The sequence below is a fragment of the Belonocnema kinseyi genome, chromosome 6 (assembly GCF_010883055.1).
Source record: "Belonocnema kinseyi isolate 2016_QV_RU_SX_M_011 chromosome 6, B_treatae_v1, whole genome shotgun sequence".
NCBI lineage: Eukaryota > Metazoa > Arthropoda > Insecta > Hymenoptera > Cynipidae > Belonocnema > Belonocnema kinseyi.
Window position 1 is genome coordinate 64,918,291 of NC_046662.1, and position 15,045 is coordinate 64,933,335.

Consider the following 15,045-nt stretch of genomic DNA (forward strand, 5'->3'; position numbering starts at 1 on the left):
TGGGGGGGTGGAGGGTAGTCCGTTTAGCGTGCAATCGACTCGGGATACTTATAAGATACTACCATCATTTTTTCAGATTTTTTGGTCCAAAAATATATTAGGCCAAAAACCGGCCTTACCGACCCTCCCCCTTTTCAGGTAAAAAATTAATTTAAAAAAAACAAACGATTTTTCAACTAAACAGTTCAATTCTCTTCCAAAATAGTTTATTTTTCAACAACAAATTTGAATTTTTAACCAAAAAGTTAATTTTCAACTAAATACATAGTTGAATTTCCTACCCAAATTATTGAATTTCAAAGCCAATGGACGAATATTCTACAATGCAGTGGAATTTTCAACAACATTTTTTAATTTTTATCTAAAACAGATTAAATATTAACCAAACAATTGAATTTTTAACCGAAAAGGATGAATTTTTTAACAAGAAGATTAATTTTCTAGCGAAAGAAAAGAATTTTCAACAAAGTATTTTAGTTTTTAGCTATAAAACATCAATTTTCAATAAAAAATTCAATGGTTACTTTCTCAGTTTGAAAAAATTAATTTTCAACCAAAAAAGAAAGGAATTTTTACCAAATATTTTCAATCAATTAGTATAATCCTGTAAAATTTGCAATAAAATAGTCGAATTGTCTAGTCAAAAGACGAATTTTTTTAGAAGACATTTGAATTTTTAATCCAGAATGACGAATTTTTTATCGAGAATAAAGAATATTCTGCAAAACAGTTTGAATTTCAACCAAAAATTATGTAGTCAAATTTACGGTAATACAAATTTATTTAAAAGAAAATGATTTATTTTAAATAGTTACATTTTCTATCACGGAGATGAATTTTCGACTGAGGTGATAAATTAAAGAAAAGAATTAATTATAACTAAATACTAGAATTTTCCATAAAAAGATTAACTTTTGGCCAAAAAAGATGAATTTTTATTAAGGTAAATGAATTTTCAATCAAATAGTTGAATTTTTATCTTGGAAAGATAAATTTTCAACAAAAAGTAAAATGGGTGTGATATTAAACTAAACTTTATTTCATCAATTTTTAGTTTATATTGTTATCGTTTGTAAATTTTTGACACTAAATAAATGGTATTTTTAAATCATTTTAATTTTTAGTAAAATAGTTCACTTTTCAGTTAAAAAATATAATTTTTACAGTTAAAAATTAATTTACAACTAAAATTATTTATCTTCAATTAAAAAATGAACTTTAAGAAATTAGTAATAATTATAATTGATTCTCTACAAAAAAAACAAACGAATTGTCGACAAAGTACATCATTTTTTAACCAAATTGTTACATTTTTAACAAAAAAAAAATTAATTTTCGACCGAAACAGATTAATTTTTAACCAGACATGTACATTTATAATCTAAAAGATGAAATTTCTACAGAAAGATATGAATTTACCAACAAAAAATAGTTTTCAACAAAATAATTGAATTTTCAATGTAAAAAATTAGTTTTTACCCACATAAAGCGAATTTTTAACAAAATACTTGAATCCTCAACTAAAACATTAATTTTCAAACAAAAAATTGCCTTTTTAACCCAAAAAAATTTATTCTCTACAAAAAAAATGAATTTTAAACTAATTCATACATTTTTCACGTAATAGTTTAATTTTCAACAAAAAAAGACAACAATTTTGCATACAATTCGTTACATTTTCCACCAGATAAATGAATCTTTAATCAAAAAAATTATTTTTTAACCAAATAATCAGATTTTTTTATTGAATTCTAGAATTAATTCTGCTCGCATTTAATCAAGAAAGAAAAACGAAAAAAAGGGGAAAAAGAGAAAGTTTCTTGACAACAGGGAAGAAAAGATCAATCAAATGAGTTTTTAACAAAGTCGTTCAAATTTCATCCCGATGGTTGAATTTTCAACGAACTAATTCAGCTTTTAACAAAATAATAAAAATTTTAACCAAATAGTTGAATTTTCAAACAAACACAAATTTTCAACGCAGGGTGACCGCTAGACCGGGAAATGACCGGGAATTTTCTGAAACCGGGAAATGAGCGGGAATTTTTTGAAACCGGGAAATGACAGTGAATTTTTGTTTGACTGGGAATTTTACAAATTTGTAGAAGAAAAATCTGTCCACGTTCGATCTCAACAGTTTAAAAATAATTAGTGGAAATTCTATGTCTTTTAATTATGCTCTTATTTAGAATAGAGTTTTAAAAAGATTACAAATTATCATGCCAATTATAGAAACTTCTCTTAAAATCTTCTAGAATCTTTTTTGAAAATTTTGTTCAAATCTTTAAAGAACTTTTTAAATATTCTCTTAAAATAATTTTTTAAAATGAAAAATTATTTTTAATTTTCCTATGAATCTTAAGAAAATATTTTTATTCTTTTGAAGCCTTTCACAATTCTCGAAAAGAATCTAATTTTTTTGTTTAAAATCAGCGAAAATCTAAATTTTCTTTTATATTAGGCTATCATTTTAAGTTTTGCATTAACGTTTCAATCTTTTCAAAATTTCTACATATCTCTTAAAATTACTCAAATTTCGCCTACAAATAATAAATATTCCATTGTTATTTATACATCCAAATTGTAAAGAAATTTTCTAAAATTTGTAGGATTGTCTTAAAATTGTAAAAAAAATTCAATTCATTTTGACAGATCATTAGAAGTTTTGAAAAAATTTCCAAAATAATTTTAAATTCAAAGCCAATTTAAAACAACTTCTAGACTTCTCAAGATTTTGAAATGAAATCTTTAAGCTTTTCAAGGATGGTTAAACTGTGTAAAAAGAAAATAGTTAAATTTCTAATTTAAGAAGTGTTCAGTTAAAATATTTTCAATTTTTCAATATTTGATTTTTCTAGCTTAAAATTCCTTAAAATTATATAATTTTGAAAATTTCAAAGTTCATTGATTGATTTTTCAATTTTATACGCGTAAATTATTGAGCATTTGAATAGAAAAATTTTCAATTAAAAACTTTTAAAATTCAATTTTAAAAGTTCAAAATTTCACAGTTCCACTTTGAGTGCTTTCATTTGAAGCTCCGTTTTTATAACCTCAAGTGGAAAATTTGTTAGCTTTAGTGTTCCATTTTTTTAATTTCATTGACCTTGAAAAATATTTGCGAACCGGAAAAAACCGAGAAATGACCGGGAATTTATCTCGTCGATTAAAACTGCGACCGTGCAATAACAAGAGAATTTTCAAAAAAATATTCAAATCATCAACCAGTAAAATGAATATTTAACAAAGTAGTTAAACTTTCAACAAAAAAATGAATTCTCAGTAAAAATTTTAATTCTTGAATTATCAACTAAAAACGATCAATTTTCAGTAAAAAATTGAATAGTTAAATTTTCATTTAAAAAAATTAATTTTCAACCAAAAAACGAATTTTACCGAAAAATTACTTTTTTTTAAAATAGTTGCATTATCAACCAAATTGCAGAATTTCTAACCGAAAGAAATGAATACCATGCCAAAAATACATTAGTAGACATTTCAACCAAAGAAATTAACTTTTAACAAAAATATTTGGTTTTTTTATTTGGTTCTATTAATTCACTTCACATTTAAGCAAAAAAAAAACTAGAAAAAAGGAAATAAGAGGAAGTTTCTTGGCAACAGGACAAAAAAAGAACTCTTTGTAAACGGGAAAAATAAGGAAATGAGTATAAAGTCGGACGTATAAAAGTGATTGGTAATTTAGTGTATGGAGGACCCCTTAGTATTTTTATCAGTTATTTGAAAATAATTATTCTAATCTTGCACGTTTATCTTAAAAAACAGGAATGCAAGAAATTCACGGTTGCGGGGAAGCAGTTCGTCGAAAGGAAAGGAAAGAATTCAGACACCGGATGCCACCGCCTGCGAAAAAACAGGATAAAGATAAATTTGCACAAAAATTAAAGAAACTGGAAGAAGCTAGGAAACCGAAATCCACAAAGGAGGACTCGAAAAAGTCAAAGAAAAAATAATACATGTAAATTGTAGGTTTTTTTCTTGTTTTAACATATTTATTGTTTTAAAAATAGCCCAAAACCGTGTACATAGTTAAAATTATTTTCTTACAGCTTTGATTAAAATTCTTTGCATCCGATTGTATAAAGATTCAGAAAATCTTCATAAATAAAGTCAACAAAGACAAATTTTCAATCAAAAGTAAAATAGTTATATTTATTTAACAAATTATTTAAATTTTCAACCAAAGAGATGAATTTTCGACTGAAATGACGAATAAAAATAAATCGAGAAAAGAATTGAACATTCGAACAAATAATAGAATTTTCAATCCAAATGGAGTACTTTTTTAACAAAAAAGACGACTTTTCAAACATCAACATAATTAAAACAAATAGTTGCAATTGCCATAAAATAATTTAACTTTCAAGCAAACGAGATATATTTTCAAGCAAGTAATGGATCTTTCGACCAAATAGTTGAATTTTCAAGTCATTGAGAACATTTTTTCCAAAGACAGTTGAATTTTCCAAAATAAGTTAATATTCAAACATGAAATATGACTTTTCTACCATAAAGAAGATTTATTTTCAATCTCAAAGGAAGAATTTTCAACAAAACAGTTGAATTTTCGACCAAAAAAGATGACTAAAAAAAATAGGGGAATTTCCAGCAAAGTGCATTAATTTTTTAACAAAAAGAAAAACGACTTAAACAACAATAAAATAATTTTCAACATATCAGTTGTATTAACAATAAAATGGTTGAACTTTCAAGTAAACGAGATAAATTTTCAACAAAATAGTTGAGCTTTTGACCAAATAGTTGGATTTTCAACTTTGAAAGACCATTTTTTTTTAAGACAGTTGAACTTTCAACAAAAATGTTCATTTTCAAACATAAAATATGTCTCTTCTACCATAAAGAGGATTTATTTTCAATTCAAAAGGACGAATTTTGAACAATAAACATGACTTTAACAAAATAGGGAATTTTTCAACAAAACAATTACATTTATAACAAAATAGTTGCTTTTTTAACCAAATAGTTGAATTTTAAGCCAAAAAGAGCAATTTTTTGGAAGGCAGTTGATTTTTCAAGAAAAAAGTTAATTCTCAACAAAAGCGCTTATTTTCAACGAAGAAATATGAATTCCTATAAGAGGAATTATTAACAAAACAATTCAATTTTTGACCAGAAAAGATGATTTTAACGAAATAGTTGAATTTTCAACAAAAAAAATTTAATTTCTAACAAAGTAGTTGCATTTTAATCAAATAATTGAATTTTCAAGCTAAACAGTTTATTTCTAACGAAGAAAGATGAATTTTGAATCCCAAAGGAAGAATTATCAACAAAACAGTTGACTAAAAAGATAGGTTTTCAACAGGAATTAAAGAGTTTTATTTTCAGTTAGAAACATTAATTTTTAACAACAAAGAAACGAGTTTTCTAAAAATTAAATGCATTTACAACCAAAGGGGTGAACATTGTTTAACCAAATGGTTGAATTTTCCACCAAAATAGTTCAACTTCCAACCAAAAGTATGAATTTTTTATCAAAAAGTTAATTTTCTATCAAGTTGTTGAATTTTCAAGCTAAGTGACGATTTTTTTTTGAATCGAGTGGAATCTTCAATCATAAAATATGAGTTTTCGACAAAGATCAACAAAATTCAACAAAATATTAGAATTTGAAATAAAAAATGTTGTTATTTTTCAAAAAAGACGAATTTTCAATAAAATACATAATTTTTCAACCAAATATGTTATTGAAGTTTTAACTAAGAAAGATAAATTTTCAACCAAAAATGGAATGGTTAAATTTTAAGTAAAAAAATAATTTTTTAACAACAAAAAAAGATTTTTGGCCAAAATAGTGAAATTTTCAAACAAATATTTTAATTTTCTGTCAGATTATTGATTTTGCAAGCCAATGGACGAATATTATACAATGCAGTTAAATTTACAATCAGAAAATAAGAATTTTCAACCAAAAATTAATATTTTTCAAGAAAATAGTTCAATTTTGAACCAAGGTAGTGTACAGATTTGTTTTCTCAACAAAGTTTTTTTATTTCGAAGGAAATAGTTGAAGTTTCAACCAAAATAGTTACATTGTCAACTATGCTGAATCTTCATTCAGAAAAGACGAATTTTTCACCAAAGAGAATTAATTTTTTCAAGATAATCGCATTTTTAATCAAATAGTTGATTTGTCTAGTCAAAATTTATATTTCGACCAAGGAGTAGTAAATTTTTTGGTCATATTAATAATTTCAAACAAACAAAATAATTTTTCGACTAGAACGATTTAAAAAAATCAACAAAGGCGTTCAACAGCATCCGAATTTTCAGTCAAAAACATTAACTTTTTACCAAGAAAGATCAATTTTTTTATAAAATTCATAAATTATCAACCGCAGAGTTGAATTTTTAACTAAAAATGATACATTTTTAACCAAGAATGGAATGTTTTAATTTTTAGTTGAAATTATGAATGTTTAAATATGAGACGAATGTTCAACAATCTTCGAACAAAAAAATTATTTTTCAACCAATCGTTCACCTTCAATCAAGTATTTGAATTTTTGACCATAAAGATGATTTTTCAAGTAAATAGTTGCATTTAAAACTAAATAATTGAGTTATGAACCAAACAGTAGAATTTTTAATCGAAAGTAATGAATTTTGAACCAAAAATATAATATTAGACTTTCCAACCAAAAAAGTGAACTTTTTACCAAAATTTTAAATTGGATTCTATAATAATTCAGTTGTAATCAAAGTAATTAAATTTTCAAATAGAAAAAAACAATTAAAAAAACTTCCAACAAAATATTTAAATTATGAACAGTAGTTAAATTTTCAACCAAAAACGGAATAGTTGAATTTCCAGTTTAAAAAAATTAATTATCAACAAAAAGAAACACATTTTCAACAAACTAGTTCAATTTTAACCAATAAATAAATGGTAAATTCTCAACGAAAAATGAAAATACTTGAATTATCAACTAGAAGCGATAAATATTCAGCCAAAACTGAAATAATTAACTTTTCAGTTAAGGATTTTGATTTTTAACCGCAGAAACACGAATTTTCAAGAAAATATTTGAATTTACAATCATTAAAATTAAGTTTTATGAAAGAGGTTCAACTTTCAAACAGGTAGCGGAATTTTATACCAAAAAGAGGATGAATTTTTAACAAAACAGTTTAATTCTCAACGAAAGAATTTTATTTTAAGCCAAATTGTAGAATCTTTAACCAAACGATATGAATTCCGAAATAAAAAGTATAATAGTAGACTTTTCAACAAAAAAAATTAAGTTTTAAAAAGAAATATTTAGATTTTTTAATTGGATCTATTATTTTAATCAGATTTAAGGGGAGGAGCTTAGCATTCACCAGAGTGCGCGATCTTTTCGGGTCTGAGTTTTGCGAAAGTTCAAATTTAATATATGAAAAATAGTTTTTTTTCTACAAAGTATTCATGAAAGTTTATCGTTCATTCATAAAATTATTATTATTATTTGAATATTCAGTTTTAGAAGAAAAACTTAATATTTTAAGTAGGGTCAGTTTTTCTTGCATATATGTAGGTCTGAATTTCACAAAACATTTTTGTTTTATTTTTTGTTATTAAGTGATCTCTTTTCTTTAAAAAATTACACGATTTCTTGAAAATTCGTCCTTTTTGGTTATATGCATCGAATTTTAATTTAGAATATTTTTTGGTTGGAATATCAACTATTATATTTTACTTTGTTTCTTGAAGATTCATCTCTTTGGTTTAAAATAAATTATTTCGGTGAAAATAATTTTTTTTGTTTTTTTTTTTTTAGTTGTATAACTGAAAAGTTAACTCTTTAAAAGTTAACCATCTGGATGCAAAATCGTCTCTTTTAGTTCAAAACTAATCTTGATGCTTAATTTTCAATCTGTTTGGTTGAAAAATCTTTTTTCGTTTAAAAATTAGATTGTTAGTTGAAAATTCGATTTTTTGGTAGAAAATTAAACATTGTGTTTGAAAACTCATATTTTTTGTTGAAAATTCATTATTTTTGGTTGAAAATTTAAGTATTTTGTTCAGACCTATTTTTTTATTGAAAATTATGTTTTTAACCGAAAATTGAACTATTTTATTTTTGTTTACAATTCTTTTAGTTGTAAATTAAGTCCTTTCGATGAAAATTGAACTGTTTAATTTATAATATACATTAAAAAAATTAATTTTTGCACTAAAAAATTAAGTGTTTCATTTCCAGTTCCTATTTTTTGTTTAAATTTAAATGTGTTTATTGAATATTTAAATTTTTTTGTTGGAATATCAACTATTATATTTTACTTTTTTTGCTTAACTGAAAAGTTAACTGTTTAAAAATAACCGTTTGGATGCATAATCTTCTCTTTTAGTTCAGAATTAATCCTGATTCTTAATTAATCAGTTTGTTTGAAAAATTATTATTTTGCGGTTAAAAATGAAATTTTTTGTTGAAAATTCGACTTTTTGGTAGAAAATTAAACTCTGTGCTTGAAAACCATTTTTTGTTGAAAATATATTCTTTTTTGGTTGAAATTTTACTTTGTTTTTTTTGCAAATTTTGTTGAAATGTTGTTTTTCTAATAGAAACTTAATCTTCTTGTTTGCAAACTTATCTTTTTGGTTGAAAATTTATCTTTGTTAGTTAAAAGTTCCACTATTTGGTAAAAAAAAATAGAGAATTTTATCAAAACACATACTTTGAATTTTTTCAGTAGACAATAATGTTATGTTTGTAAAATTCAGAACTATGCAAGAAAAAGTGACCAGTAATTAAAATATTGATTTTTCTCTCTTTTACTTTATTTTACAAATGAAATATAATAGTATATTCGATGAATACATAAATCAGGCAAAATTTGGAAGTCCTCAACAACAGCTCCGATTTTAATGTATTTTCTTTAATTTTGTTTTTTATATTATTTAAAATCAGAAACCTTTCGGAGGGGGAAAACAATTATTTATATTGCTTAAACAATATTTATGATATTTATTTAAAAAAATAAGTTTTGTCCCCATTTTTTCTGAAAATCCCTTTATATAGTAATTTCAGAATTTAAAAAAGTATTTAAAATAAATTCTATATCAATAATTATATATTTACATCGTAAAAATTTGCTGTGTGGGTCAAGAAATATGTACGTATTTGACACACTATTGCATTATATTTACTTAAAAATCCGTCTTTTAAGGTATAAAATTAATCATTTTAGTCGAAAATTCCACTGTTGGGTTAAAAGTTGAAGTACTTTGTTAAAAATGTATTGTTTGGTACATGGCTTTAGTTGAAAATTGATATTTTTGGTTGATAATTTTAATTTTTTTTAAAGTCCTTGACTTTTGTTTTATTCTTTATTTTTTGATAAAAATTAAACTATTTCAGGTGAACATTCATCACTTTAGTTAAAAATGCATCTATTTGATTAAAACTTTAACTATTTTTTTAAACATTTGGTTTTTTTTTGTAAAAAATTAATTTTTTTGATCGAAAATTATAGTATTTCATTTTTTGGTAAAATTTATTTTTCTCGGAAGAAAATGCAACTAGTTGGCCGAAAATTTATCTTTCATAGTTGAAAATCCAATAGACTGTTTAAAAATTCATATTGTTTTTTTAATTCGCCTTTTTCTCCAAAAAATTAATCTTCTCGGTTGAAAATTCATGTTTTCGGTTAAAAATTAAATTATTTAGTACAAAATAATTCTGCTATGAGAATAAGAAAGTTTTGTAAAAATTTATTTTGATTTTTTTTTAATTTCAAAAAATTGTTATTCACATTTATATTTTCCATGTGTTTTTGGACGGCCCATTCTGAATACTTTTGAATCCCCTATAATATTTTTTCGCAAGGGTTATAGTTATTACTAAAGCTCTAAAATAATTAATTATAAATAATTTTAATCTCTTCGAGATATTATCATGAAAAGAGACCATGGGAAAGTAATTTTGGAAATCGATAGTTTCAGAATTGTTTGTGGATATTTAAGGAAAAGAAGGTAATAAGTTGTTAGAGACAGTAAAAATAGATAAAATGTCCACGTAGCGTGGTAATGAAAAAGGTAATGTATTTGTTTAACTCGCATAATAAACAAGCGTGATGTTGTTATTACCCATTGCGATTAATCGTCTCCGATTAATCGTATCTCTGATACGCAGAATATTAATGAAAATTAAATCTTCTTTTTTTGTATATGTGAGTAAAGCACTAAATTATTTACATTTAATAAAATATTTCAAAAAACTGATAAATAAGTCATCATAGAATTATATTTATTTCAATTTCATTATATTTTCAGTAATCTCTGATACAGAATATTAAATTTCGCAACATTAATTTTTTAAAATACTAAATAAATAAAGACATTTCTAATTGTGTTATGTATATTAATTTTATGTCACTGCACTATTATATACAAAAAAATGATAAGTAATTATTCGAAAAATTTGTACTGTATTTTGATTTAATGTTTAGCTATTTATGACTGCAATATGAATAAAAAATATAAATATGTTTTTTTTTTAAGTTTTTGATGAATATTGTATAAAAAAGTTGTTTACAGTTAAATATCATTACAATTGTTTAAACGATAGAAATACTTGTTTGCCCCCTCCAAAAGGTTTATGATTTTAAATGATATATATTTTTTTTAATTATCAAAATCGGAACTGTTCTTTAGGACTCCCAACTAACATGCTTCGTTGACGCTACTATAAATCTTTATCAACAATTTCTATAGAAAAAGCTATTTTTTACTTATCAAATTAAAATTTTCGCAGAACTCGCAGAAGCTAGAGAAAGGGGGAAAATAGGAAGTTTCTTGAAAATGGAGAAAGAAGAAAAAAAAAATTTTAATCGTAGACTCTTTCTCGTTTTAACATATTTATTGTTTCCAAAATAGCGCAAAACCGTGTACATAGTTAAAAGTATTTTCATACAATTTTACTCAAAAATGTTTGCATCCGATTATATAAAGATTTATCAAGTCTTCGGAAAGAAAGTCAACAAAGGTAAACTGTTTGATTCCAGCTTAAAATTTAGTCGTTTGGTCACATAAATTACAACGAAATAACATAAAAATCGTGCAGTCCAAATGCAGGTATGCAGTAGTCAACTCATTGCGCCCGGTTTTGACAATTGCTTTTACATTTTGAGCTTTAAAAGTGCCAATTCGCTAGGATCTCATAAAGTATAAAAATTATAGGCTCTCTTCAAGTCTTCTTTTGCACACTTTCTGTAAATGGAAAGTTGTCTTTCGGAAAAAAGGATAATGATTTAAAAAAAAAGAAGACGTTACAGATAAAATAATAATTTCAGTATCGTTCTAGAAACTTATAAACTAAAATTCAATTACAATACTCGAAGAAAAAAAGATGTTGTTAATGGAATTCCCCCTATTTCCCCTGTAAAATCGCAGTATAAGAGCCGCTGCGTGAGATTTTCATAATTCTGTGTATATACAAGGCTCGGTTGTTCAAAAAAGCGAACGTAGCGTTAAAAAAGAGTTACGAGGGGATTGTTATAAAAGGGTTTCTTCCCTTCAAAAGTCTTTTTACCAAGGAAAATATACTCTAAACAGATAACGAGTGTATAATACCTTATAGTACTAAATTTTTATTGTTTTTCCGTATTTTTTTTGTTTTGCTCTACCTACAAACTTATAAAAGATTCCTATCTGCGCTAAACTGCAATCGGCACTTAACATACATCGACCTCCTCTTCTCGATGTATTCTGGTATTGTAAATATTTAACAGTCCTAATTTCAGCATTCCCAATATGTTGTCCAAAAATAGTCTTTAATCCATGTCGAACTCTTTGTTTAACGTTTCTAGATCTCTGAAATAAGAATACAATGTAAGAAAGACTTTTCTTCAAACAAACAAACTTTTATTTTAATTCAATTAAATTTCTTGGACGGCTGGCCGTTTTGATCGAGGAAAAAAATCCTGACCATTTCCTGATTTACAAAAATTTAGTTACTGCCGTTGAAATTAAAAGACTCGGACCTTTAACGCTACAATTATTTTCATTTGAAATTATAAAAACAGAAATGCCAATGAAAATACTCAAAGTGAAACTATTTAATTTTAAACTTTACAAAATAAAAATTGAAAAACATCTCATTCGAACGCCCTACAATAATAAATAATTAATCAGTTCAAGTTAAAAAATTTTTAACTGTTAAAATATGAATCAACAAATTTTCAAAATTATATCATTTCAAACAATTTTAAGTAAGACAGTATATTTTTAATTAGAAGTTTAATTATTATAAGTCATATTTTACTAATAATGATTCAATTGTTATTTAAACTTGAAAAATAGCTTTCAAATTTTTGTAAACATTCTCTTAAAATTAATTTTTTTAAATAAAAATGATAAACAATTTTTCCAGGAATCTCTAGAATATTTTTTATTATTTTATTGTCTTAAATCTTCCATCTAAAATTTTTTAACATTTTTTGGAAACCGTTTCAAACTTTAAATTATTATTTTAATTTCTTAAGAACTTTTAAATATACAGTTATATAAATGTACAGTTCAAAGATTAAAAAATATATAATTCCACGATATTATTTGCAATGCTCTTAATTCAATAATGAATCAACAAATTTACACAATTATATCTTTTTAAAACAATTTTCAGCAAGAAAAATTAAACGATTTAATTTTTTTAACAGTATATTTATTTAATAGACGTTTAATTATTATAAGTCATTTTTACTAAAAATTAATTAATTGTTATTTACCCTTGAAAAATAGCTTTGACATATTTTTAAACATTCTCTTAAAATTAATTTTTCCAGAAATATTAAGAATATTTTTTATTTTTTAATACCTTCAATAATTTCAAAATCTTTAAAACGCTTCAAAATTTTATTTCGAAATCTTTTAAATATTTTGTTGAAAACTTTTCAAACTTTAAATTATTTTTGCAATTTCTTAAAAACATTTTTTTATTATCTTGTAATCTTTCAAGACCTATAAAAAGCTTCAAATTCTAATTGCAAAAGCTTAAAACATCTACTTTTTTAAAAAAGTTTATTGCAACCTTTTATAATTTTGAATTATTTATTAAATTTTTGCAAAGCAAGTATCTTTAAAATAATTCGAAAACTTTGAAAATATTCTTTTTTTCAAAACCTTTTAGAACGCTTCAAACACTTCAGAATTTTTTGTAATTATAGATCCGAATTCGTTTTTGTAAAAAAATACTTTAAAATGTTTTCTTAAAATCATATTTTCAACATTAAAAATAATTTTACATTTTTACAGGAATCTTAAGAACATTTTTTTATTATCTTGGAACCTTTCAAAATCCGTAAGAACCTTTAAAATTTAATTTCAATAATCTAATTCTTTTTTAAATTGTTTGGAATTTTTCTAATTTTGAATTATTTTTGAAATTGTTTCAAAACTTCTAAATATCTTTAAAATAATTCAAAATTTTCTCATGTTTTTAAATCCTGCAACATTAAAAATATTGCTGTAAAATTTTATATTATGTTTTAAAAATTTGCAAATCATTTAAAATTTTCCTAGGAATCTTAAGAAAATTGCTTAATTATCATAAAACCTGTTAAAATCCTTACATGGATTCAAAATTTTATTTCGAAATCTTCACAAATCTGCATTTTGTTTTAAATTTTTAATTAAAAATTAAAAATGTTAAAAATAGAAATCTGCAATTTAAACGATTCCAGTCTTTCCATATGGAACAATACAATTTTCAATTATTTACTTTTTAATATCTGATTTATAGTTGTTGATTTTAAATAGTAAAATATTGCTCAATATTAAAAATGATTATTTTTTTAATTAAAAAAGTTAAAAATGGTATCTTTTAGACTGAAATAATATTATAGTCGAATTTGCGATTTAATAAAAGTTTTTGATTATGAATCTATTAATTTGAGATTATTAAAAAAAATGTAAATATGTAGTTTATAAAGTTTCAATCAGACATTCACACTTGTAAGGCTTTACACTCATAAGGCGTTCGAATTGAAAGAGTTGGATTTTAAACCTTAAATTATGTGAAATCAATATTGCTTAATTAAAAAAATGATTCATTAATTTATGTTTACAATTGATCAAATTAAAACTTTTTTCACTCGAAATTTTTAATTTCAAACGCTTTTAATTTTTAATTGATTAAGGCTTCACAAATGGAATTTCAAAGTCCTTTTAATTGAAAATGAACGCCTAAAAATAAACAACTAAAATGGAAAATTTTTAAAGTAAGAGATTTTAGAATTACAGCTTGTAAACTGAATGATTTCATAATTTAAAAAGTTATAAATTGAACTTGAAACTTAAAAAAAGTTAAGATCGCACTTATTTTAAATTGCATTATATGATGCGATACGAAATTTATGATATTCCAAGTTATTGGACAGCTTTTTTTAATTTGTAAATTCCCGGACAAAAAATAAATTCACTGCCATTTCCAGTCTAAAAGTTTTTTTTTCTTTAATTTCAATAAACTTGATTGATTTATTCAAACAAATATTTTTTTTTCTGGATAGGAAGTTCAAAAGTAAAAATCATTGGATAACAAATTATGGTTATAAATGAAATATAATGTTAGATTTACCTGTTTTCTACAGCCTCACTAAGGTTGAATTTATGCATGAGCGATACGACTAGTCGTAAAGTCGACCAGATTGTATCAGACATTGCTTTTGGTGGTGCTTTTTCTCCTAAAACATCTTTTGCAGCAGCTTGTTGATTCAAGGCAGTCAAAAGATGTTCGCCAGCTTCCCTAAAAAAAAAAAGGGAAGACACATTTTCATTTTATAAACTTTAAAATAAAACTTCTTTTTCGTTTCAAAAAGTTAAATAAAAGTATTTTCCCATTTATACTATTTTTTTCAAACAAATTTAGTACGAGGGTAGTTCAATAAGTCCTTAGAATGACCAACAGATGGCGCGCGAATCGTTCCAAATCATCTGTTTTCAGTCAGCACCAGTCCCGACTAGATATATGGTGCAGTCACAGTCCACATCTTCTGAGTTTACGTGTTTTTATAACCAATTGAAAA

General features: G+C 24.2%; 2 protein-coding genes across 3 annotated transcripts in view; one reads left to right on the top strand and one right to left on the bottom strand.

Annotated features, from left to right (window-relative positions):
• Positions 1–11,285, top strand: part of LOC117174047 (DNA-binding protein SMUBP-2-like) — a 39,657-nt gene extending 28,372 nt beyond the window's left edge. Inside the window, exons 9-10 of one of the 2 annotated variants that reach the window (XM_033362696.1) lie at positions 3,787–3,986; positions 10,779–11,285. In XM_033362696.1, coding sequence (XP_033218587.1) covers positions 3,787–3,974 — 188 coding nt within the window. In that variant the 3' untranslated portion in view covers positions 3,975–3,986; positions 10,779–11,285. Of the gene's footprint in view, positions 1–3,786; positions 3,987–4,070; positions 4,348–10,778 lie in introns of those variants that run through there. The other variant, XM_033362697.1, reaches the window with a different exon arrangement.
• Positions 10,863–15,045, bottom strand: part of LOC117175426 (peroxisomal targeting signal 1 receptor) — a 36,915-nt gene continuing 32,732 nt past the window's right edge. Inside the window, exons 6-7 of the mRNA XM_033365133.1 lie at positions 14,598–14,765; positions 10,863–11,836 (exon numbers count right to left, since the gene is read on the bottom strand). Coding sequence (XP_033221024.1) covers positions 11,797–11,836; positions 14,598–14,765 — 208 coding nt within the window. The 3' untranslated portion in view covers positions 10,863–11,796. The remainder of the gene's footprint in view (positions 11,837–14,597; positions 14,766–15,045) is intronic.